This window comes from Macaca nemestrina, chromosome 12 (genome assembly GCF_043159975.1).
Source record: "Macaca nemestrina isolate mMacNem1 chromosome 12, mMacNem.hap1, whole genome shotgun sequence".
Classification (NCBI taxonomy): domain Eukaryota; kingdom Metazoa; phylum Chordata; class Mammalia; order Primates; family Cercopithecidae; genus Macaca; species Macaca nemestrina.
Genome location: NC_092136.1, coordinates 75,370,910 through 75,396,631, shown reverse-complemented (window position 1 = coordinate 75,396,631; position 25,722 = coordinate 75,370,910). Strand labels below are relative to the sequence as shown.

Below are 25,722 nucleotides of genomic sequence, written 5' to 3'. Positions count from 1 at the left end.
CCCATCTGACTCAGGCTCCTGTCATGTGGAATGGGAATGAACCTCATAACTCTTGTTTCTCTGGGTGGTTGGGAGCTGAGATGAAGTCCACAAAGTGCCTTCTGGCAAACAGGAGGTGCCCAACAAACAAGCTTCCTCTTACCTTCCTCAGGCACTATCTTCTTGACCTGCACATCTCACTCACTCACACACAAAACAAGAAACAGAAGCCCCCAGCTGGCCCCTAACTACCTCCCAGCCCTAGACTTGACATCACCAACAGCATCCCTGCAGCATGCTCACGGCCACCCCACCACGGGGGTGAGGGAGGCTCATACCTGGAGGGCCTGGCTATAGTATGAGGCTCTCCAGGGGGACGTGGGAGGTGTCTTCTGAGCTGTGACTCAGGTGCCAGAGTCTTGTTTTTCACCACATGCAGGACAGGAGAGGCAACCTGTCAACACCACCCCTGGCCTGCAGACTCCTCACTGTGTCCCCATGTCACATCCCTGCACTTTCCAGCCTCCAGCTCTTACCAGTGCCCTTGACCCCATCTGGAATACCCTTCTTCTCCCCGCTGTCCCCCAGCCCCAAGCCTAGGCCTCACACCAGCTCTGGGGCTTAGACATGATAGAGGAGGAAACTGAGGCTCAGGGGCATTCTGATGTTTGTGTTTTTTATGAGAATGTGTTCTGTGTGATATATTGTGTCACTTCTTAAAAGGCAAAATGAAACAGGTTGTCTGGGTTACAGTGGATCTGGAATGGAAACAAAGGTCTGCAGGACTCCAAATTTCTCATTCATCCTTTTCCCTCTGCCACACCCCTTACATGGTGGTGACTACATGGACCCTACTGTAACTTACTTCCTAGATGTCACTTAACAAGCAATTGTGTCAATAAACCCGCACATCTATGGCCATTGACTTTTATTTTTCTTTAAAGAAGCAGGGTCTTGTTCTGTTGCCCAGGCTGGATGCAATGGCACGATCACCGCTCACTGCAATGTCAATCTCCTGGGCTCAAGTGATCCTCCTGCTTCAGCCTCCCTAGTGGTTGGAACCACAGGTGCACACACCACATTCAGCTAATTTTCTTTTTTTAAATTTTGTAGAGACAGGGGTCTCATTATGTTGCCCAGGCTGGTTTCAGACCCCCTAATCTCAAGCGATCTTGGCCTCCCAAATTGCTGGGATTACTGTGTGATATATTGTGACCATGCCTAGCCTGGTCAATTGATTTTTGACAAGAGTGCCAAGACATCCAGTGGAGAAATAATAGGTGTTTTTTTTTTTTTTTAAACAAGTGATGCTGTTCCAGCTAAAACTAGAAAATCCTTACGAGAAAACATAGATGTAAATCCTTGTGACCTTGAAGTAAACAATGGTTTTTTCTACATGGTGCCAAAAGCACAAGCAACCGAATGAAAAAATAGAGAAACTGAACTTCATCAAAATTTAAAATGTTGTGTTTCAAAGGATATTATCAAGAAAGTGAACAACCCACAGAATGGGAGGAAATACTTGCACATGAAGTATTCTAGTAACTGGAATACATAAAGAACTCTTTGCAACTCAACAAGAAAAGGACAAATAACTTAATTTTTAAGTGGGCAAAATATTTGAACAGGTATTTCTCCAAAGAAGATATACAAATAGCCAATAAGCACTTAAAAAGATACTCCACACCATTAGTCACTGGGGAAATGCAAATCAAAACCACCATGTGATATGCCATTCACACTTACCAGGATGGTTATAATAAAAAATACCAAATTAACAAGTGTTGTCAAGAACATGGAAAAATTGGAACTCTCATAATGTAAAATAGGACAGCCACAGCTGGGCACAGTGGCTCATGGCTGTAATCCCAGCACTTTGGGAGGCTGAGGCGGGTGGATCACGTAAGGTCAGGGGTTTGAGACCAGCCTGGCCAACATGGTGAAACCCCGTCTCTACTAAAAATACAACAAATTAAGCCAGGTGCAGTGGCTCATGCCTGTAATCCCAGCACTTTGGGAGGCCAAGGCAGGCAGATCACGTGAGGTCAGGGGTTTGAGACCAGTCTGGCCAACATGGCGAAACCCAGTCTCTACTAAAAATACAAAAAAAGTTAGCTGAGCATGGTGGCAGGCACCTGTAATCCCAGCTACTCAGGAGGCTGAGGTAGGAGAATCGCTCAAACCCGGGAGTTGGATGTTGCAGTGAGTCAAGATCGCGCCATTGCACTCCAGTCTGGGCAACAGAGTGAGACTCTGTCTCAAAACGAAAACAAAAAACAAAACAAAAACCAAAAAAATTTATCCAGGCATTGTGGCAGGTACCTGTAATCCCAACTACTTGGGAGGCTGAGGCAGGAGAATCGCTTGAACCCAGGAGGCAGAAGTTGCAGTGAGCCGAGATTGTGCCATTGCACTTCAGCCTGGGCAACAAGAGTGAAACTCCGTCTCAAAAAAAAAAAAAAAAAAAAAAAATACAGCCACTACGGAGAACAGCTTGACAGTTCCCTTAAAGTCATATAGTTACCATATGATCCAGCACTTCCATCCCTAGGTACATATACAAGAGAACTGAAAGCATGTATTTCAGACAAACACTTGGCACGTGAATGTTCATAGAAGCATTATTTGTAATAGCCAAAAAGTAGAAACAACCCAAATGTCCCTCAACTGATGAACGAGTCAACAAAATGTGGTATATCCATACAATAAAATATTAACCAACCATAAGAGGAAATGAAGGAGTTTGATGCATGCTACAACATAGATAAACGTGAAAATGAACTTGAACTGTCCAGAATAGGAAAATCCATAGAGACAAAAAGAATTAGCAGTTTCTAGGGGCTGGAGTGGTGGGTGGAATGAAAAGTGACTGCTAATGGGTATGGGATTGATTTTTGGGGTGATGGATGAAAATGTTCTGAAATTCGAAAGTAGTGATGGTTGCGCAACTTTGTAAATATACTAAAAACCACTGAACGGTATGCTGTAACAGGGTGAACGTGTGGTATAGAAGTTATATCTCAAATATTTTTCCTTTCCAACTTATAGGTTCAAGCGGTATATGTACAGGTTTGTTACATGGGTAAATTGCATGTTATGGGAGTTTGGTGTATAGACAATTTTGTCACCCAGGTAATCAGCATAATATCAGTCTTTACCCTCCTTCCCCAATCCACCTTCAGATAGGCCCCCGTGTCTATTGTTCTCTTCGTGTCCATGTGTACTCAATGTTTAGCTCCCACGTAAAAGTGAGAACGTGCAGTATTTAGTTTCCTGTTTCTGCATTAATTCACGTAGGATTATGGCCTCCAGTTCCATCTATGTTGCTGCAAAGGCCATGATCTCATTTTTTGTAGCTGCATAGTTAGTATTCCATGGTGTATATGTACCACATTTTCTTTATCCAGTCCACTGTTAATGAGCATCTAGATTGATTCCGTATCTTTGCTATTGTGAATAGGGCTGCAATGAACATATGTGTGCCTGTGTCTTTATGGTAGAATAATTTATATTCATCTGGGTATGTAACCATTAATGGGATTGCTGGGTCAAATGGTAGTTCTATTTAAGGTTTTTGAGACATCTCTAGACTGCTTCCACAGTGGCTGAACTAGTTTACATTCTCACTAGTGGTGCATACACATACTCTTTTCTCCACAACCTCACCAACATCTGTTGTTTTTGACTTTTTAATAATAGCCATTCTGACTGGTATGAGACGATATCTTATTGTGGTTTTGTTTTGCATTTCTCTAATGATTAGTGATGTTGAACATTTTTCGTTGCTTTTTGGCCACATGTATGTCTTCTTTTAAGAGGCGTCTGTTCATGTCTTTTGCTCATTTTTTTAACTTAAAAATTGTTTTAATTATTACTTTTTAAAAATTGAGTTGCCCAGGCGGGTCTCAAACTCCTCAGCTCAAGTGATATCTCCTACCTTGGCCTCTCAAAGTGCTGGGATTAGAGGCATAAGCCACCATACCCAGCCTTTTGCTCATTTTTAAATGGGGTTGTTTTTTGCTTGTTGATCTGTTTGAGTTTCTTATAGCTTCTGGACATTAGACCTTTGTCAGATGCATAGTTTGCAAATATCAAGTTTTTTTTAAAGGTACTTGTGTGGATCTGGAGAGAATCTTGCAGAACACTGAGCCCAATGTTCTCCCTCTCCTGCTTCAACACACCTCCATGCTAAAGACGGGAAACTATAGCCCAGAGAGGGGGAGGATCACACAGCATGTCTGAGACAGAGCAGGCTCTAGAACCTGTTGCCTATTGCCACCCCGCTGTTCCCTGACTAGACTGTTAGGTCTTGGAGAACAGAAACCTTTATTAATTTTGTACTCCCTGTAACAACAGCATAGGACTCAACACATTGTGGTGAAAATAGGATTGCTCTAATTGCAAGAGAGTAGATAGAGACCCTATTCTGATGATCCTAAGGAAACATGGATTCACTGGCCCCATAATTGGGAAGGACAGGCTCAGGGACTCAAATGGCACCCCATCTCCACCCCCCTACCTGTTTCTTCTTTTCCTTCTTCATTGTCCTTGTCTTCCTCACATGGCAGGGAATACAGGGTAGGAAGCTCTGGGGATCACGCCTTTGGAACTTGCATTCCAAGGTGGGGCTGACTCCTTTCTTCCAGAACCCATTCATGCATCACAGGGAAATAGCTCTATTTGGTCCAGTTGGGTCATATACTCTTCCTGGACCAATTATGTGGCTAGGAAGATGGAATTCTCCACAAGGCCAAGCCTTCTATCAGGGGACTGGGTTCTGTGCCTGAGAACCCCATCAGAACTTCATAAAGTTGGGGGATGGCAGGGAGGGGTATTGTTATCATTAGAAGTGAAAGAGAGGTTGGGCAGGCAAAAACTCAGCTGCCCCCTCCCGTAAGCACTCAGGCCATTGTGGGAATGATCCGCTAGCCAGGGGAAAAGGCAGTCATGGTGTTTGGATGCAGAGTGGCCTGGGGTTCAAGACCCAGCTTCTTCACTTGCTGGCTGTGTGCAGGTGGGTAAGGGACCTCCCAGAGCCTCATTTTTCTGGACTTCAAAGTGAAAACAATAATCCCAGCCTATAGAGTTGTAGATATTTGAGATAAGGGCAATGCAGTGATAGCCCAGAGCCTAGTGCATGGTAGGGGTTGTGCTCAGGTTGGTCATTGTCATTGTTATTGATGCTTTGGGTGGGTCGATATTTAGCTTCAAGTCAGAACCTGGGGATTCTGCGAAAATGCTTCAGACAGTGGGAGCTTGTCTAGGCCCAGACCCCTGCACCAGGGTTAAGGGGAATGACAGTGAGAGAGATGACTCCTCCCGGGGAAGGATTATAGATGTCCTCTGTGCGGCATGAGAGGTGACTTGACCCCTAGGAGTCCTGAACTCAGGGTCAGCCCAGCACTGCCCCAACCTGCTGGTTGACCTTGGCCTGGTGACCTGCCATCTCTGAGCTCAATGATCCCTGAACCAGTGACAGCTCTGCATGCCTGCTCAGGATTCCTGCTCATCTAAGGCTGCTAGAAAGTCAACAGTGTCACCTCCCACACTCCCTGTTTTTTTTAAAGGGATCGAGCAGCTCTTACCACAGAGTTGAGCATCTGCCCTCAAGGCCCTGTGCTGGGCTTGAGGACTCAGGTGACTCTGACCCAGCCTGCCCTCAAGGGCCTGCAGCCTGGCTAGGTGAATCAACATGGCGCCCTGAACAAGGATAGCTCAGGCACTGACTCCCTGTGTGACCTTGGGCAAGTCACCGCCTCCCCCTGGAGCTCTCGTTTTCCCATCTGTAAGAGAAGGGGTTAAACGTGAGGATGAGAGCCTACGCCCCAAAGAGGTGGATGGAGAGCCCACCCCCATACCTCAGCCTCGGCTTGGAGTCTAGTGACATCATCCACAACCCTCTCCCGTTTCCCTGACAACTGGGGTGCTAGCCGAGGCTCCCCAGTGGCCCAGACCGTCTGGATTTCCTTGCACATAACTATAGCTCGTCCACATTTTCACAATTAAATTGTCAGTTTGGGTTAAGTGTTGTCTGCTGATGGCTGTCAACCTCTCTCTGGCTCTCCTCACTCTTCACCTAGAGCAGGTAAGTGAGAACGTCCTGCCTGTCCCTCAGTGACATGGAAAGGGACTAGGATATGAGTGAGAGGCAGGAGAACTGGGTTCCAGGGTAGTTCTGCCATGCACTTGCTGTGTGATCTTGGGTAAGTCACTTGCCCTCTCTGGGCCTAGGTCTCTCCATCTTAACAACAGAACTAATCACCTCTGCCCAGCCTCCCTCTCAAGCCAGTGGCGAGGCGCAAAGGAGCCTGCCCATAACTGTGGCAGGGCTTAGAAAACTGGAAAGCTCAGCTTGAGGTCTGGGATGGTTAATAAAATGAGCAAGCGGACCTTGAGAGGGACTTCTCTGAATCCCCACCAGACAGACAGTAAGTCAGTTCCCCTCTGGTCTACCCAGCATCCTTCTGGCTACAGATCTAGCCCAGGTCTTCTCCCTCTCAGGTCTGTTTCTAGATTGAAAAGGACAGAAAAAGTGCTCTTCCCAACAGGGCTTGGCACTGAAGATGCAGAGCAGAAGCGCTAGACCAGAGGACCAAGGGCCCTGCTTCCCACAACAGGTGTGCCCACGCAGGTGGCTCAGCTGCTGCCTCAGTGGCCACGCTGTCCCTCCCATCCACTAGCCCAAGTTATTCCTGCTGCTACCCCAACTTTCCCCTCATAGGCTTCCAGGAGCTCCATCTCCCCTCACCTCCCCATCCAACCCCAGACCTGCCCCAGACTTGAATCCCAAACCTGACCTTACCCCTTCCCTCTTCAGACCTCCTCCATGTCTCCCTTGGCAAAGCCCAAGCTCCCTAGCCCAGCACTGAAGGCCCCCCATGGCATGGGCCTGGCTTCCTCTCCCATTATTCTCCCTCCTGTTGGTCTTCTTGCCACCAGCACCGAACCACCCACTTACCCTTCTCTGAAAGCAAACTTCTCCTTCTTGTCTTTGCTTACACTGTTCCCCTGCTGGGAACGCCCTCCCACTTCCCCAGTCACCTGACAATTCCTCTCCCACCTGCACATTATTTATATAGACATGAATGCTAAGTACGGATGAGCTCTCCATCTGGAACTGTTTATGTACCTGGCAGAAAAGGAACTAACCTTTATCAAGGACCGATTACATGCTGAGCATTTTACATACATCATCTCCCCTTTAAGCCCCACAGCAACCCAGGCAGTAAATTTCACTCCTCCTATTTTTCAGGTGAGAAAACTGAGGATCAGAGACATGAAGTGTCTTTTCCAAGGCCAAACAGAGGTTGCTTTTGAGTTGCAACCCCGAACTGTGTGATGCAGAGCCCATGCTTGTTTTAGGGCCAGGCGGAAGCACTTCCCTTAGGGTTATATCTGTGTCCGGGGACACATATATAAAATACTGTACATATATAAATAACTGTACATATATAAAATAACAAGTACATAAAAATACTTGTTATTAAGTGAGGTTGTGCTGCTTTGTAATGCTAGGGACCATTGTGATGTGCCTAACGCTATCCTATATAAGAGGGGACCCCAGGAAGACAGCCAGGACCCCTGGGGGAATCACAGGTCTCTGCTCTAGACGGAGGAGGACCTTCTCCAAGACAGAGCCATTCATAATGGAAGACACCATCCTGAAGGGAGTGAGCTCCCATGCTTGGGGGTATGCAAGCAGAGGCTGGATAACATTCATGCATTCATTTGGCAACTTTGTAGGAATTACTGTCCAGCCCTGGTGCAGTACTGGGGACACAGCAGCGGATGACAGAGCCATCACTGGCCACATGCTGCCCCCAGATCAGCAGAGGCATTACAGGGCTCTGGTGGCCAGAACCTCCGGGTTATGAGAGGGGGTGGCCCAACTGTAAGATTCTAAGATTCTCGGCCGGGCGCGGTGGCTCAAGCCTGTAATCCCAGCACTTTGGGAGGCCGAGACGGGTGGATCACGAGGTCAGGAGATCGAGACCATCCTGGCGAACACCGTGAAACCCCGTCTCTACTAAAAAATACAAAAAACTAGCCAGGCGAGGTGGCGGGCGCCTGTAGTCCCAGCTACTCGGGAGGCTGAGGCAGGAGAATGGCGTAAACCTGGGAGGTGGAGCTTGCAGTGAGCTGAGATCTGGCCACTGCACTCCAGCCCGGGCTACAGAGCGAGACTCTGTCTCAAAAAAAAAAAAAAAAAAGATTCTAAGATTCTGAAATGACATTAGACAAATAATTGCATTTTTTTTTTTTTTTTTTTTTTTAGCTTTTTCACTCTTTAAGCCTGGCTGCTGCTTGTCTCTATTGCTACATAACAAACCTTGTCAAGCTTTAGTAGCTTAAAGCCATAATGGACTCTCCTGCTTCTGTGGGCTGGCCCAGCAGCTCTGCTGATCTTGTGGCGCTGGCTGGCGTGGCTGCATGTGACTGATGGGCCAGCCGATACAGCAAAGGCCTCTCTCTGCCCCAGCCTGGGCTTCTGACCTTGCAGCTGGGCTGGGCCCCAACAGGGTGAAGGCAGAAGCTGCAAGGCCCCAAGTCCTGGGCAGCAGAATACAGGCCACATCTACTAGTCAAGCAAGCTATGAGGTCAGCCTAAATGGAGGGGTGGGGACAGAGCCTTCGCCTTTGCATGGAGTCATACTCCAAAGGGTCTTTATGTTCTGGGATGGGAGGAATTGGTGCTACTAAAAAGCTGCCTCACTGGCCTGCTCAGAAAGGCTTCAGAACCAGTGACAAATAACTGCATGGCTTATGCCTGGATGTCAGGACACCTGATTTCTGTCTCCTGCACCACTAACCAAGTGATGTACGACCCTTCTGTCAGCGTCAGCTTCTACATGTGTACAGTGGGGGCACTGAGCATGGTAGGTCTCTGGCGCTGTGTGTGTGTGTGATGGGGTGAAACTCAGACAATGCCTCCCCTCTTCTCCCAGGTGCAGAGACGCTGACCTGTACACATATCAGAGAAGCAGAAGCCCAACTGTAGAAGAAACTGCCATCCTGACACAAATGCCCCTTTGGCCCACTGCTTCCTATGCCTCCTCTTCTGGTGACAGGCACTGCACCCGGCCATGCCCAGAGCCCCTTTCCCATGGCAATAACAGATGTGCATCAAAGGGAGAGTGCAGGACTCAAACAAGGCCAATCAGCCGCCTTCCCTGGGACTGATTCAGAAGCCCTAGGAGACAGAGGTCTCATCTGACTCGAATTTCTAACTGGGGCTGTTAGTGGCTGCATCCCAATGGGGAGAAATGAGGCCCAGGTGAGTTCAAAGAGAGCAGGAAGAAGCAGAAGTGAGTTTGAGACAGCACAGCGTCTCCAGGGGCCCAGGGCCCCAGCACCAGCCCCGAGCCCTCCTGAGTGCAGTAGGGCCACGAGTTACCCGGGTTCTCCTGCGGGAACCAGTCAATTTCTCTGGTGTTGAAGCTGGTTGGGGTTGGGTTTCTTCTCTCTTGGAGCTGCAAGAGGCCTGAGAAACACAAACATTGTCTCCTAAGCAGCCACCACCATGATGAAACAACTGAGAGCTGAAAGCAGCCTTTCAGACGTGACGCCCTCAGTAGACATGACGGGTGGCATTTTGTTACGTGCACCCAGGAAAGACACCTCCTGTCTCTCCGTGGTGCCCCAGGCCTGCTCCCTGAGCCCTGTAAAATAACAATACCTCCTCTGGGGTAACCGAGGGGGAGGAGGAGGACATACCCTACCCTGGGTAGTGGGCAGAGGTTCCAGCAGCCCACAGACCCAGGGCTTGCAGCCAGGCCCACTCACTGACAGAGAGATCTTGCATGAATTACCTGACAGACCTGGCCCAGTGTGCTCATCTGCAGAGCAATGCCTGTCTCATGCATAGGCACAGAAACTGCCTGGTACACAGTAGGTGCTTGTTCAACCAATACAATTTCTTACAATGTTATTTCTCAGTAACATTGAGAAGGAGTGGTTTCGTGGCTTTCCTGTTTTGCAGATGATGAAACTAAGGATCTCAGAGACTGAGTGACTTCCCTGGAGTCCCTCGGTGGGTTAAGTGGAGGAGGTGAGTTTGATAGCCAGGCCCAGGTGCTCTGATGACAGGCCTGCTACTATTTGGTCCCCTCACCCCACCCTTGCCTGGAAGATCTGGCCTCACAGGGCATTCCAGAAACAGCTGGGCTGCTCTGCTCAGACCCCCTGTTCATGTGTCTTCTCAGAAAGGCCTTTCTAAAAGCACCCTGGTGGTGGAAGCAGTGCCCTTTAGTCTCATTGTAACCAGTGAGAAATGGGAAATGGTGATGACGGCCTCTGCCCTGCCCTGCCCTCCCCAGAGATGTGTCCAGAACCAGGATGAGGGATCTCAAAAAATGGCTCTGGCCGGGCGCAGTGCCTCACGCCTGCAATCCCAGCACTTTGGGAGGTCAAGGTGGGTGGACCGCTTGAGGTCAGGAGTTCGAGACCAGCCCGGCCAACATGGTGAAACCCGTCTCTACCAAAAATACAAAAATTAGCTGGGTGTGGTGGTGGGCACCTGTAGTCCCAGCTACTTGGAAGGCTGAGACACAAGAATCGCTTGAACCCAAAAGGCGGAGGTTGCAGTGAGGCAAGACTGCACCATTGCACTCCAGCCTGGGCAACAACAGTGAAATTCTGTCTCAAAAAAAAAAAAAAAAAAAAAGATTCTGGGAAGCCAGCATCTGCCAGGTGGCCTGGGGTCGGGAGAGGGAGAGTACCTGTGGGCTTCCTTCATCCACATTCATGGCTCATCCTATGGCACAGGTTGGCTTGGTGGTGAGACGAGCATGGCCTAGGGAGTGCTGGTTCCAAGCTAGAAGGAGTCATCTGTGGAGCAGGTCCAAACCCAACCAGGAGCCTGGGATCCATGAGTCCAGCCCATGCCAGCTGCCCCCAGCCAACCTGCAGACATGGAAGGGAGAGGCGTATGCTTGTGGATGATGCCACAGAGACTCTGTACACAGCAAAAGCAGAGCAAAACACTGTCACTCTTTTTTTTTAATTTTATTTTTTAATTTTTTTGAGATGGAGTCTTGCTCTGTCACCCAGGTTAGAGTGCAGTGGTACCATCTTGGCTCACTGCAACCTCTGCTACCCAGGTTCAAGCGATTCTCCTACCTCAGCCTCCCAACTAGCTGGGATTACAGGTGCCTGCCACCACACCTGGCAAATTTTTGTATTTTTGGCAGAGACGGGGTTTCACCAAGTTGTCCAAGCTGGTCTTGAACTCCTGACCTCAAGTGATCCACCCACCTCGGCCTCTCAAAGTGCTGGGATTACAGGCGTGAGCCACTGCACCTAGCTGTCACTCTCTTTTGATTCCCTTGGTGAAGCGACAGCAGTGAGCTGAGCAGGGCCCCACCACATCCGCCTTTCACACACTGCAAAGTCGTTGCCCAGGGTGGGTGATCTTGACCCTTCTCCTTACTGACTGGTTTCAGCTTTCTCTGGACCAGCCTTCGTTGCTGTGGGAGGCATAAAGTGCTGAGGTCCGAGTATGGGTAGTGGGCTTAGGGAAGACAGAGAAGGCTTCTGGGGGACATCTGGGGTTGTGGTCACACAGCATCCTTGGGTCAGGAGCCCCAAGATGTGCGGGTTCTAGAGCTGAAAAGGCCCTTAGAGGTTCAACCCTTCACTTATAGATGGGCGACTGGGGCTCAGACAAAGCAAAATAACTACCTGACTCACACAGCAAACTAGTGACGGGGCTCAGGACTGCAACCAGTTCTCCTGCACCCCCATCCGGCGCCCCTGGAAAGAGGTGACTGCCCCCCACCATCTCCACCAAGGCTTTGGCCTAAGGGAAGGAAGCTGAGGTGGGCAGAGGGGTCACTAGAGGTCAGCATGGCAAACAGAACTGTGTCAGCCCTCACCTCCATGTCCTTTCAGCCTGGGTGCCTCCCTGGGCAGGGCTGGTGCAGGGATGGGGGTGGGGGGAAAGGGGTGTGCCCCTGGCCAATGGCAGTCAGGCAGGGGCTGAGAAGCCAGCTGACAGGAAGCCCCCAGCATGTCTAGGCGATCAGATCACCAGAATCGCCTGGGCTGATTGAGAAGAAAAATATATTCACATCCATGTCCACAGCGGCAGCAGCCAGGGGCTTGGGGCCTCATCCCTTCTGAAGAGGAGTCTGCAGCCCAGGTGGCCAGCACAGGCCAGATACACAGTGGCCCTTGAGGAGGACTGGACAGAGGGAAGGGGGAAGGTCAGTTGGTTCTAAAGATGAAAACAAAATTCTTCTCAAGTACTGCCTATTATACACATGGAGAGACTTGGGTGCAGGGAGGAGCAGACCCTCACCCCAAGTCTCCTTTGATTTTCAATGCAAGCTTTTGGCATCACTTTCTCATAGCCCTTCCCCCTATCCTACCCCCAGGCAGGTTTCCAGCCCTAGCTGATGATGCCTGGGTCCTGATCCAAAGGACACAGCTGAGTAGCTGGCAGGGGGCAGGAGGGGGCAGGGCTGAGCTTCAGGAGTATGGGATGTTCTCCTGGTTTCCTTCAACTCCCCACAAGACAATGGAAAGTCACTATCCTTCCCCCATGTGTTCACTGGGAGCCACCAGCCATAGTGGACTCTGAGCCAGAGAGATCTGGGTTCAAATATCAGCTCCTTTTTGAGCCTCAGCTTCCACATCTGTGAAATGGGAATACTAATCCTGATCTTGGAGAAGTAGAGGATTCCATGGGATTGTATTATTCCCATTTTATGGATGAGAAAACTAAGTCTCGGGGAATTTAAGCAACTTGCTCAAGATTACACAGCTAAAAATAAAACTGGGCAAAATCTGTATTGGAATCCAAGTTTACATGACTCCAAATTGCTTCTGTTTCTACTCTAGCTGGGAGCCAGAGGATTTCTGGCAGGAGGACTGCTGGAAATGTTTGGAGGCAACTGACTGAGCCTCTTAAATGAGCAGAGGGGTGTGCATCCCAAACAGACAGAGGCCACCTGGAATGGCTCTGACTGAAGTGGCCAGGGGGCCTGAAGCAGGGGAGCTAAGGACACTCTTGGGCCCCCGGAGGCCTTTGCCCTCTGCCCCCCCTTCCTCCCTTCCTCAATGCCCCAAGCCCCACTGTCTTTCCACTGCTTTTTTGATCAGATTGCCCCAGTGTTCTGGCATAAGAGATGGGGGTGTCCCAGCGTGTGTTCCAAAGGATATTCCTGTGATTGTGTGCAGGAGTACATGTTTGGCATTGTACACTTGGGAGCTGTGTGTGCATGGAAGCCCGTGCATGTTTGCACATCAACTGTGTGGGCACAGGTGGTCTGTGTGCAGCCTCCCCTTCATGACGTGTGTGCGGCCATTTCACACCTCTGTGCTATTGTGTGTGAGGGCAGATGATGTGTCCCGGTATCTCCCGAGTGTGTTTGTAACCATTTGTGGGGTGATATGCCCCTGGCTGTGTGTGAGGACTGGCTGTGTGGGAGTGCTGGTATGGCTGGGAGGCTGCTGTGGGCACTGTAGGCCCAGATGTTTGTGTTGTATATGGAGGTACCTGTGGCTGGGTGTGGGGCAGCCTACGAGTGCCACTTCATCTGCAGCTGCAAAGAATGGGGAAAAGAATGTCAGGCATTTTGGGGGAACTGAGACAGGCTCCGTGTCCTCACTAAGTCTCCATTTCCCTTTCTGCTAATGAACCAGTTATCCTTGAGGACGTCCTGGGATTGAAGTCCCTAGAAGAAGAGGGAGACACAGATGAACCCACAGCACCCGACGGGCAGTTAGAAATAGTAGTGGTGTTGTAGGGTAAGCAGCTGGTCTCCTCAGGGGAGGCCAAGTGATAGGGAGAAGTGGTCCCAGAAGCACCACATGCCTGGGCTACACAGTGCAGCAGGCGCCTCTCTAGGCTCCTTTAGCTTCTGAAACACAGTCCTCCTCTGCTCCGCCTCCCCTGTGTCCAGAACACTCCCCAGCAGTCACCCCAGCGGCTGGGACGCCGCCCAGCTCCACACTTAAGGTTTACAGCGGGCTTTGTAGCGAGGAGTCCTCGTGTCTCTTTCTCCTGCAGGATCGTTGATTCCTTTCCCACAACTGGAACCAGAGGCCAAAAGAGACGGTCCCCCGAAGGACATGGACTAGGACACGAAGGCAGGTGTCAGGACCTCAGACGTTTATAGTAACCACGCTGCGCGACCAGCACCTAAGGATGCCCCAGCTCCAGACTGAGACCCAAGTCTGACTTCCCCCTGCGAGTTGAGGCTCCTTGCCTGGTTGCTGCGACTATTCGAGATGGGCCTTACCCGGGCCCCACGCGTGTCGCAGGCACGCAGCACGCACGCTTAGTAAACACCAGCTGTAGTGAGCGAGTCCCCCTTTGTAACTCGACAGAGTACAAACTTCTCTGGAGCGGCGGGCGCTGCAGGTCAGTGGCGTCCGCGGGGACCCCGCCCCCACCCCCAGCGCGCGGCCGGGGCCACCCGGTGGGGTTGCGGCGCGCTGACGTGGGCGGATCAAAGCGGCCGCCCGCCTTATAAAGCAGTTTGGGAGGCCCGCGCCGGAGATCGCGCCGGGCGAGGAGGAGAGCTCGGGCGAGCGGCGAGCACAGGCCCCGGGAGTTGAGCGCAGCCGAGAGCAGCCGGAGTCCGCGCCTGACTCCGCGCGGGTCCTGAGCCGCAGCTTGCCAGGATCCCTGGCGTCCTTCTGGCGCCGCTTCACGAAGAGGGCGCCTCCGCCCCTAGCCCAGCCGGAGTGCGCACGGGCCAGCTGGAAACTGCGCTCGCGGCTCCCAGGGCAGGCCAGGGCACCCGGGCACGCAGGGCGCGCCTGGCGAGCGCCCCGGAAGGTAAGCAGTGGTTGCGGGCAGCGGGCAGCTGCTCAGCGGGGACCGGCTAGGGCTGGGGGCGCCCGAGTCGGAGGGGGACGACGCTTCTCACACCCGCCACGACCCCCTTGGGCTCCCACTCGCGGGTAAGCAAACCAATCGCTCCTGCATACCTTTCCTCCGCAGCACTCCGAAGAGTTCCCCCTTGCGGAGCGCAGCCGCGGGAGCCTGGGGACGCGGGATTTAGGGGGACGCGGGGTTTAGGGGGACGCGGGACGGGGGTGGGTTGTGCAGTTCCTGCGGCCCTCCTCCAACTTTCCCGGCCCGGCCCCCCCTTCTGCTCCTGTACCCCAGGCGACCCCCTCCTTCCCAGTCGTCCCGTGGATGAGGTCATGCCCGAGCCACCCCCCGGGGGTGGGGGACTTGGATCCCGAGACAGAGGGTGTGTGTGGTGGTGGGGAGAGGGTGGCAAAAGGCAGAGAAATGCGGCAGCGCCTAGTAAATTGGGGATGGAGGCAGACGCCTGACTTTGAGAACAGGTCCCAGGGGCGGCGGGGGGAGCGGGAGAACCGAGTTTGTTTACTGACCTGAGCTCCAGGCTGGGGGCTGGGGAGGAAAAAGTCCTGTCCCCGGCCCCGCGGCACATCTCGAACCGCTCCGAACATCTGGCTAAGTTCGCGCACGAGCTCCACGCCTCCCACCCCCCGGGCTGAAATGCCTCGGTGTCCCTCAAGACCCTGGCCGTGCAGGGCCCCCCTCCAGGGGGTTAGCAGGAGGGATCTCGAGTGCCCCCACCCACCCTTTCCACTTCCAAAACAGCCCATCTCCCGGGTGACCTGGCGCCGCGTGCGCAGCCAAGCAGACGTCTCTTGAAAACTTCGCGGCTGGGGTCAAAGCCGGGTGGCCGCCCCGGCCTCCCTGGCCCACAGGTAACCTTGAAGCCGTCTCTTGGCGTCCCTGGTTGGCGGGGTCAGCTCCGTGAGCTGCGCGGCGGGAGGCTTCGGGACCCGCCGGTGCCGACCTTGCGTGCCGCGCGGACAATCGGCCCCTGTGCACGGTGCTCGCGGGGCATCGGGGTAGGGGAGGCCCCGCAAGTCCTCGCTGGCGTGGCCTGGTCCCGGCAGCGGGCTTTCCAGAGCCCTCCATAGCCCGGGCCTATGACCACCTGTTGGCGGCGCTGGGCTGCGGCGCTGCGCTCGTGGTGCCCTCCCTGTGCACAGCCCCAGGCGGGGGCCTCCCGGGCCCGCTGCAGGCAGGGTAGCTCGGACTAACTTCGAGGAGGTGACCGCTGGCTCTCCAAAGGTGCTGCGCCTGGCGCGGCCCACTACGCGCCCGGCCCCAAGCAAGGGGTCGGGCAGGTCAGGGCGGCCCACGGCAAGTGTCCTATAGAACGACCAGGACACAGGGGGCACTCCCTCGACACCTCGTCCCATCCCCAGATGGGGAAGCGGGGGCCCAGGAAGTGGAGGGGACCTGCCCCCAGCCCGTGATGCGGGTGGCAGCCGCGATCCCGACCCCCACCCGAGCCCCGGCTTAGCGCCCCCTGGCGGACTGAGGGCTTCGGGAGGCGAGTGCACCCTGACCCGCCGGCTCAGGCGGAGAGTGACCCCAAGGCCCGCGCGGCTCTCCCGGGCGCTCGTACAAGGGACAGGAACAGTGCGTCAGGACCCAGAGGCTCGGGCCCGGCGCTGCCTCCCCCCGCGACGAGCTTGGGTGGCGGAGGGAGAGCCCTGGGACAGCCGGAGCTGCACCGAAAGAGCCGGGCGGGGCTGGAGGCCTTGGGTCCCCGTCCGCTGTGCGACCTAGGCCGCTCCTCCTCTCCCTAGAAGACCAGGCTAGACACAGATCCCCCGCTGTGAGTCCGCGCGCCTCCGTCGTCGTGCAGCCCCCGCCCCCTCCCGACTCAGGAATGCCGGGTGCCTTCGCGGGGCGGCTCACTTTGGGAGAGGGGAAGACGGTGACTGGAGTTTTGATTCCCTCCTCCATATCCAGCGGATATTTTTCTTGTTCTGAGAAGTGCGGGAAACTTGCAGAACCAGGAAGACAAAGGAGTTGGATACAGGCTGGGTGGGAGGACGGGGCTGGGTTACACGGGGAACCCCGCTGAAACCCCCAGCCTTGACGGCATGTTTGTCGCAGGCGCCCTTGTGCTGGGCGCTAGCTAAGGGGCTCTGCGGAGGAAAAGAACCGTGAGATCCAGGCTTCTCCTCGCCTTCCTGTGAGTTTTGCCGACAGGCTCCAGAAAACAGTGGGGCTTCTCCTCTGTGCGCGCTGACGACCCACGCGCAGGAACGCGCCACGCAGGTGGCGTCGCGGTGCAAACAGCAGAGGGGCGCGGAGCCCCGCAGGCTGCAGGGAGACGGGGTCCTCGGGGAACGCACGGTGAAGCCCCGTTCCTCCTTCTTATGAAATGGGACACCGAGGCTGGGATGGCTGAGGGCTTGCTCAAGCTCACAGAGCCAGATAGGAACGTCCCTTTTCTGCTCCAGCGCCCCTCACTACCGTGGGCGCCTCCTTTTCCAACTCCCCAAACCCTTAGGAAGGAATCCCTTTGTCTCTGCTCCTCCCGAGAGGAGAGAGGCTGGGGCTGTGTCTGACTCCGGGCGAACGCCAGGTGTTGGTAAATTTGGGAGAAGCTGGGAAGGGAGTTAATGAGGTGAGAATGAAGTGAAGGAGAAAAAAAGCGGAGAAAGCGGCTCCGCGGGCTGCGGGCGGGCGGGGCAGCGGCTCCTTCGCGGCCCGAGGGCGCCGCCTGGAGGCCAGAGGCAACACCGCGCCAGCCCCGCGAGCTTCCCCGCTTCGCCAAGGCTGGGCTGCCCAGTCCCGGCTCGCACGCCCCCGCCCCCACCCCCACCCTCCAAAGTGGGGCGGCTAAAGACTGTCTTGGAGACTCCGAATCCTCCCTGTACTAAGAGCCCTACCATCCCGTTTCCCATCCTCCCCTTCCCACAGCGAGAAAGAGGGGCCCCGAGCAAGCCCCATTTCCTGATTTCGCCGGACACCCGGCTTGCCGCTCCCTAGCTGAACAACTCCACCTCTGCGCCTCAGTTTCCTCATCTGTAAGATCAGGCAGTGATAGTACCTACCTCACGGGGTGCTGGGAGGAGCAGATACGATCGTGTTAGGAAAGTTTTTGTTGTCGTCGTTGTTGTTGTTTTGAGACGGAGTTTCGCTCTTGTCGCCCAGGCTGGAGTGCAGAGGCGCAATCTCGGCTCACGGCAATCTTCGCCTCCCGGGTTCAAGCGGTTCTCCTGCCTCAGCCTCCCAAGTAACTGGGATTACAGACGCCCGCCACCATGCCCGGCTAATTTTTTGTATTCGTAGTAGAGACGGGATTTTGCCATGTTGGTCAGGCTGGCCTCGAACTCCTGACCTCAGGTGATCCGCCCGCCTCGGCCTCCCAAAGTGCTGGGATTACGGGCGTGAGCCACCCTTCCCGGCCAGGGAACGTTCTTTATAAAAGCGGAACTGTGCCGAACTGCCCCAGCGTACTGAGGAGGTAAACTGAGGCACGGTTGGCAAAGAGAATTGCCGAGGCCCTAATAACTAATGATCAATATTGCAGGGATAAGCCCCAGCACCGGGGCCTCGACGCTGCTGCCTTGCCCGGATTCCTGATTCCTCATTCCTCTCCTTTCCGTCCCACGTCTGCGTCTGTCCGGGTTTCCCCTCTGCCTCCGTGGCTCTCAGCCTTGTCCTCTTGAGCGTCATTGTCCCTCTCGCTGTGTCTGCCCGGTCTCTCCGGGGGTCTCCGGTTCTGCCGCCTCCTGTCCCTCCTTTCGGCTGCCCCGGCCGGAGGGGCGCGAAAGCGCGTTAGGGCCCCGAAAGCGCGTTAGGGCCCCAGGCCCCGCAGGGGACACGCCTTCGGCCGCGCCTAATTCGAGCCAGGCGCGAGACGCGTCCCCGGGCCGGGCGCAGCGGGAGGGGACGCCCGCTGCGCTAGGCCTCCCCGGGCCCCGACCCCTCCTTTGTAATTTGAATAAAACGCCTCCCCCGCCCGCGCGCGGCCCTAACCCGCCGCCTCCGCTCTTCCCGGCTGCAGGCGGCATTCAGGACCAGCAGCGGCCGTGCAGGCGGAGGACTTCAGCGAGGCTCCTCCTGGGTGTGACCCCGGGCGCGCCCGCTGCGCGACGATGAGGGCGCGGCCGCAGGTCTGCGAGGCGCTGCTCTTCGCCCTGGCGCTCCAGACCGGCATATGCTATGGCATCAAGTGGCTGTGAGTAGGGACCCCGCATCCACGCGCACAGGCCGGGGACTGGGGCGGCGGAGGGCGTTATGGGGTCCCCTGGCTGGTGCGAGCGTACCAAGACCCGGGAGCCCAAGCTGGCTTGGCTGTCGTGGGCAAATCATCCCTAAGCCTCCGTTTGTAAAATGTTCCTACCTCCCGGAGGCTTGCGAAGAGGGAGTGGGACGGGCGTGGACCGCGACGGAAGCGCCTGGTCCTGTGCAGCTGACGGTGGCGCAAGGGCCGCGGAGCTTCTGGCCACCTCAGCAGGGGCAGATGGAAAAAGACATTCTGTTCAGGGGGTGCAATCCAGAGCGGCCAGCCCAGGAGCGTTCCTTGTCAGTCAGTCTCCTTGACTTTAGCGGGAGTTCCGCTGAGACACTCCTGACCCCTCCACCTGGGTGACCTTGGGAAAGTGTCACTCTACCTCTTGGGGCCTCTTGTCCTCCTCTGTCACAGGAGGGTGAGACTCTCCACCTCACTGAAATCAGATGAGAAGAGGCTCCTGAAAGGACCTCAGAAACTGTCAGATGCCGCTGTGCACATGTGCAGGGCATTCCTTTAGATAGAAATTATTCAGGCAGGGGTAAGAGGGAGAGAGAGGCTTGGTGCCGAGCTGAAGGGAGTGCCTGCTCAGGGGGCTGGAAGTGGTGAAGAGAGGAGTAAATGCCAGCCCCTTCCTGGAGGAGCTGCCCTCTAAGCTAAGAGAGATAAGCCCAGGCTGTAAATAACTCCACAAGTGTCCAAGTGCTGGAGGAGAAACCAGAGGGGGGTTCTGGGGTCCTAGAGGAAGGAAGCCCACCTGGTGGGGACACAGATTTGAGACACCAGGAAGCTTTTCCGGGGCTGTGCCGCTAGTGACTGACGCACTGCCGGGAGTTGGCTGGTTCGGGCAATGGAGAGGAGGACGCTGTGGGCAGAGGGCCTCACTCAGAGGGAAAGTCCAGGACAGGACAAGGGTCTGGAGTTTGGGGCTGGGGCAGGGAGCCTGCAGATAAGACAGCAGGGGGCAGATTGTGGGGGCTGGGGAGGGCGCTGCAGAGGATTTGTGAATTAGTTGGAAGACAGCGTGATAGTGGCTCCGCCACCAGCAAACAGTCTGGAGGTCACTGGCCTGCCCCTTCTCGGGCCAAGTTATTGATTAATTGATGATTCAAGGAGGGAACCCCGTCTTCCTGCCTTTCTTGTTTACAAGAAGAAGCCTGGTCTCAGCGGTCTCCCGGCCCTGGGCACTAGCTTTTCCCAGCTGTCCCTGAGGAGTTCTGTGAGAAATCAGCCACCTTCGTTTTGCTACGGGGTACCCAGCACTGTTCCAGCTGGCAGGGACCTCCGATCAGTGAGTCCAAGCTCTCTCATCCACCACCGCTATTTTACAGATAAGGATACTAAGGTCCAGGGAAGGAGAGGATTGGCTGAAGGAGCGTCAGAGGCCTTGCCCTGGGCTTGGGTGGCATTTGCTGCCTATGAGAGTCCTGTAGGGTCACTACGCGCATCCCTGCTCCACAGTGGCAACACTGAGGCCCTGCAAAGGGTGTGATGCACACAAGCCCCCATGCTGGCATGTGGTGGGATGGACGGCTGGCTAAACCTGATATCCATGTCCTCTGTCCCCACTGCAGTCAGGCTGCCACAGAAATGGGTGCGACTCATTGTGTGCCTTAAAGAAGCCCCCAGCCTCTTGGGGGAGATGGACATATAGAAATACAAAGTGGACTATGGTCTGTGTCCTAGCAGAGGGAGCATGGCAGCCCAGAGGAGGAGTGGTCAGTTCTACGTAAGAGAGGTGCCTGGGCCAAGATTGGAAGGACAGGGAGGATCTGGATGGTCAGAGATGGAATGCAAAGCAGGCATCCTAGGCGAGAGGCACAGCATGAGCAGAAGCCCCGGAGGCCGTACAGTGCGTGCGGGGAGACCTGGAGAAACCAGGCACCACAAGAGCCTACTCCTAAGTGCCCCAGACGCTGCTCCAAGAGCCTGGGTCATTTAATTTAGATCATACTGCACTCTTATGAGAAGGTGATAGTCTAGCAAGAGAGGATTAAAGAGAGGTGGGAAAAGGGGTAGAGTGTAAGAATAACAATTATCTATGTGTGCATTGTATATGTGTAGATATAGATACACATGTGTAGGCCACGTGCATATATGTATGCATATGTACATATATGTCTACACACACACAGCCTCACTGCATGCTAGGCACCGTTCTAAGTGCTTTATGTATATTGTTCCATTTAAATATCCCAACCACCCTGTGAGGTGGGTGCTGCTATTACCCCCATTGCACAGAAGAGGAAATAGGCATGGGGGACTCTAGCAGGGTGTCACAGCTCAGAGGAGGCAGGGTTTGAGTTAAGCTGCCTGGCTCTGTGGCCTGTTGGGCACAGTGAGCCCCAGCACAGCTGGGAGCAGAAAAGTGTTCAGTAAGGCTGGAAAGCCGGGGACTCGCCCAGGAGCCTCTGCTGGCCTGGGCTTTGGAGAGTGAGCTGGAGATGAAAGGGGCGCTTGACACAGGAACTGAAGGCCAACATGGCCCAGTGGCCTGGAATGCTCACCTGGTGGGTGCGTGAGACGCAGGCTGAGCTGGTGGGATGGGGGCTGGGGAGAGGGGATCAGAACCTGGCTGCCCATAGAGGCACCTGCCCAGAAATAACCTGGGGATCCTTCCCTACCTTACCTCCACCCAGGCCAGGCACCAGAAGACTCCCAGCCCCTCAAGTATTCGGGGTCCCAGGTCTAGGCTGCCCACCCCCTTCTTGGCTTCCCTGGGTAGCGGGAGGGTTTGAGGGGAGTCCCACACTCCTGTGAACCATGGAAGCGATGGGGTGAGAGGAAAGGCCCAGGCTGGCTGGGAACATCCATACAGGCCGCCCCCTTCCCTGGGCAGTCCCACATCTGCCACTCCCACTGAGGTGGGGCCAGGAGGCTCTAGAGGGCCATGGTGCTGCAGAGTAGGGTGCCAGACTGGGACTGTGAGGCCCAGCCTGAGTTCTGCAGGTCAATCGCTTTAGCTTTTCTGAGGCTCAGTTTCCTCAGCTCTAAGATAGAGGTAGAAGGAGCCCTACCTCGGGATGCGGGAGGCCTGGGGTCTAGCTTGTCTCTGCCTCTGATTGGCTGTGTACAGATCTGGGTAAGCCCTGCCCTTTCCAGGCCTCAGTTTCCCCACTTGCATAATGGGAGCTGGTGACGCTGTGGCAGCTCCCCTTTGGCTTCTTGGTTGAGAAGCGTCAGACCAAGGCCTGTTAGGGCTTTACCTTGCAAGATGGGCTGCACAGGTGGGTCAGCGTGTGTGAGGCCAAGGGGACGGGCTTCCACCTCTGAGGTCTGGGCAGTAGGGTGTGAAGGGGACCCAGTGTCATTTCCAGGCAGGTCTGGATCTGCAGGCTCCAGGCCCTTCATCAGCCTCCATTTCTCTATCTACACAGTGGGGACAATGACTGGATGGATCCCTCTTCACTCTGGAGTCCTGGGACAAAGCCTAGGAGGGAATAGGAGGACTCTTAGGCTATGGGGCCCCAGGGGCTTCTTCTTCCTGGACAGGCAGCTGCAGCCCCAAGCTGGGGTGGCTGGTGAAGAAGGGGCACTTCCAAAGTTCCTAGACCTCCCCCTGGTTCCTGGACCTGGCGCCTAATTGAGGAGTTAGTTGAGGAATCATGGAGGGAGAGGTTCCCCATGGTTACCCCAGGGGAACAGACAGAAGCCTGGGGAGAGGCTGGGCTTGCCTGGGTGGCCTACAGCCCGAGTTCCTGCTCCATCCTCCCTGCCACGTGGGCACCAGGATGAGGTGGGCCCAGGAAAGCCCAAAGGGACATGGGCAAGGGAGGGACAAAAGTCTGTCTGGGAGAACAGGGTCTCCTCAACTCCATTGTTCTCCCACCTCAGGGTCAGCAGGCTCCACAGATGCAGAAGCACAGGTATTCCAGGGCAATACTGAGTCCCTAAGCCAGCCCGAAGCCCTCACCAGCCCCCTCCTCACCCCAGAAGCACAGATGTGGGCATCAGGGTCTCTCCCACCCCACCTGTTGACCTCATCCCATCTCTCTCCTGGTAGCTGCCAGGCTACATTTTGGGTGGCGCTGGTGGGGGCACCTTCTGAGGCCCTCTGAGCCCAGCTCTGCCGAAGCCTCGCCTGGAAATGAGCTGGCAATATCATTCCACACCGTGGGCGGCCAGGCTGCAGAACTGCAGAGAGGGACCTTGGGGCCCAGGTCACTTAAAGGAGCCTGAACCCAGCTCCCAGGTCTCTGGCCTAGAATTCTTCATGTGACCTGACCCCTGTGCATAGAGGGAGAGGGATGCTGTGAAGTGCAGGTCCAGGAAGGAAGCCCTCCTTTGAGGGTGCCTTACCTGGGCCAGGTCCCCCAGAGCGGCCTGAGGGTAGAGTTGCTGGCACCACCAGGAAAGTACCTCAGTGAAGTCATTTGACAACTTGTGTTACCAATGTCAGAGCCTACATTGTTCTTGGGCATTGAGCAGTATGGATGGGGAAATTGAGGTGGAGCAAGGGGCAGTGACTTGCCCCAGGTTGCATAGGGAGAGAGCTGCTGAGCTAGAGCTTGAACCCAGGTCTCTGTCCCAGCCAGTCCCAGCAAGGCCCCCAACTCCTGAATGAGAGGAGGCCTCGCCACCCTGGTAGGGCGCTGAGCCTGGGCCTTGCCTGTGAACTCTGCGTTCCCTCCTGTCCTTTCTTCCACCCTCTCCCCCAGGCCCCCACCCCCAGATAAACTGAAATGTTTCCAATTAGGGGTCTGTTGGAGTGAAGCGAGCGAGATGTCCACAAGGAGAACTCCCCCGCCTCCCGTCCTAATCCTTGATTACCTCCCCAAGGGGGATTTATTTGGAAACGGTCATTACCACTAATTACCAGATGACCGCATGGCCCTCCTCGGGAGTGGAATCTGCTGCCTCCCGCCTGCGATCTCTGCCTGCAGCCCCGGTGGGCGGGTGGCCTCCCTGGCACGCATGGCAGCCTGCTCCTGTCCCAGCCTCAGCCTCCAAGGCGGGCCCCTGGGCCTTCACACTGCTCTGTGCCCACCAAGGCCTCTGGATCTGCTTCTCATTTACCCTCGGGCCACCTGGGGAGTCTGAGCTTCATCTGGAAGGTGCTCTGACAGCACCTTCTCCCTCAGCCTTCTCAGGAGGTTGGAGAAACTGAGACCCAAAGTGGCTCCAGGGCTCACCCCAGGGTCCCAGCCAAGGAGACCCAGGCATCAGGAACACCAGTCTCCCTTCCCTGAGAGCTGCAGCACCCAGCACTCACAAGCTGTCTGCACTGAACTCTCCGGGAAGAGGCTCGGCCCCCATCATCCCACCCCGTGGCTTGAGCTGGAGCCCAGGGAAAGACATGGGAGGCCGCCTTCGCTGCCTGAACGCCCACCATGTGCCATGAGCCTGCTGCTAGGCCACACGCTGATGTGCTGTCGCCCACGTCATCCTTCTCATTTGAAAATGGAAGAAGCTGGCTCAGAAGGAGCGGGAGGAAACTTGGGCAAGGGCGAGCGGCAGAGCGGGCTCAGGACGGGCTGGGTGGGGACCACCCAGAGTAAAGCAGAGTGGGAACCCAGAGAGAAGTGACCCCAGTGCCTGCAGGGACTGACAGCCTCACTGAGAAGGATGACGGGGCCTGCTGGGGGGTGCTGGACAAGCACAGCCCTTAAAGCAGAGCTGATCATCCCGTCCGGGCCACCCTCTGAGGTGTGAAGTGGGAGGCTGTGTCAACCAGGAAGGGCCATGCCCATGTGGGGCTGTTACCCTGCGATGACACCTTACGCAGGGACAGGGTTTGCTGGGTGGAGGTGGAGGGGCTGCTGACAACCAGGAAACACACTGAAGTGATGACGTGTGCCTCTGTGTGGTCACAGCCCGCCAGGAATTACGGCAGGGTTCAGCAACAGGTTCCCCAAGAAGGTGAGGCCAGGGCAGGCCAGAGTAGTTCATTTAGGTCAAGAAACCGCATCTGAAGGCTGCTGTGTGGCCCACCCTGTGCCATATGCTGGCATCTAGACACACCAAACATTTCCCGGCTCAGTTTAGGGGGTGGCAGTGAGGGGAGACTGCCCTGGACACCACAGTTGATCTTACACAGGGCGAGTCGCACTGCCCTAACCACAGGCACCAGGCCCTGCTTTCTGGGTCTCTGGGAAGGTTTTTATTTTGGGGGGTTATAGGGTGGGTGGGCATGGCAGAGCATGAGAGGCAGGAGGAAGTGAAGGAACCTATTGAGTACTTATCATAGCACATATCATTCAGCCTTGGCAAGACCCTGAGAGGTCCCCACGTTGTAGCTGATGCCCAGAGAGAGGCAATAGTTTGCCCAAGTTTGCCCAGCACATAGAGGACAGAGCTTGAGTGAGAACCCAGGCCTTCTCACTCTGTCTGGTCCAGCACTTGCTAGGCAACAAGCGGGGGACTTAGCTTCATCCATGAATTTTTTGTTTGTTTTGTTTTTTGAGATGGAGTCTCGCTCTATCGCCAGGCTGGAGTGCAGTGTCACAATCTCGGCTCACTGCAATCTTTGCCTCCCAGGTTCAAGCGATTCTCCTGCCTCAGTCTCCCAAGTAGCTGGAACTACAGGCACACACCACCACACCCAGCTAATTTTTTTGTATTTTAGTAGAGACCGGGTTTCACCACATTGGCCAGGATGGTCTTGATCTCCTGACCTCATGGTTCACCCGCTTTGGCCTCCCAAAGTGCTGGGATTACACATCTATGAATGTTTAAAACACTTTGCCTACGTTCTGTTATTTAAGTCTCA

General features: G+C 55.0%; 1 protein-coding gene and 1 long non-coding RNA gene across 4 annotated transcripts in view; one reads left to right on the top strand and one right to left on the bottom strand.

Moving 5' to 3' along the window:
• Positions 1–9,246: 9,246 nt before the first annotated feature.
• LOC105468774 (uncharacterized) lies at positions 9,247–18,170 on the bottom strand. Its single transcript, XR_979601.2, has 3 exons — positions 17,830–18,170; positions 10,698–10,881; positions 9,247–9,460 (listed from the first exon to the last, which is right to left on the bottom strand). It is a non-coding gene; the product is annotated as an uncharacterized lncRNA (long non-coding RNA).
• LOC105468775 (Wnt family member 11) overlaps positions 14,514–25,722 on the top strand; it is a 24,908-nt gene continuing 13,699 nt past the window's right edge. For 2 of the 3 annotated variants that reach the window (XM_071075323.1, XM_071075324.1), the window contains exons 1-2: positions 16,477–16,598; positions 18,786–18,959. In XM_071075323.1, the coding sequence (XP_070931424.1) occupies positions 18,877–18,959 (83 nt within the window). In that variant the 5' untranslated portion in view covers positions 16,477–16,598; positions 18,786–18,876. Of the gene's footprint in view, positions 14,765–16,476; positions 16,599–18,785; positions 18,960–25,722 lie in introns of those variants that run through there. The other variant, XM_011719118.2, reaches the window with a different exon arrangement.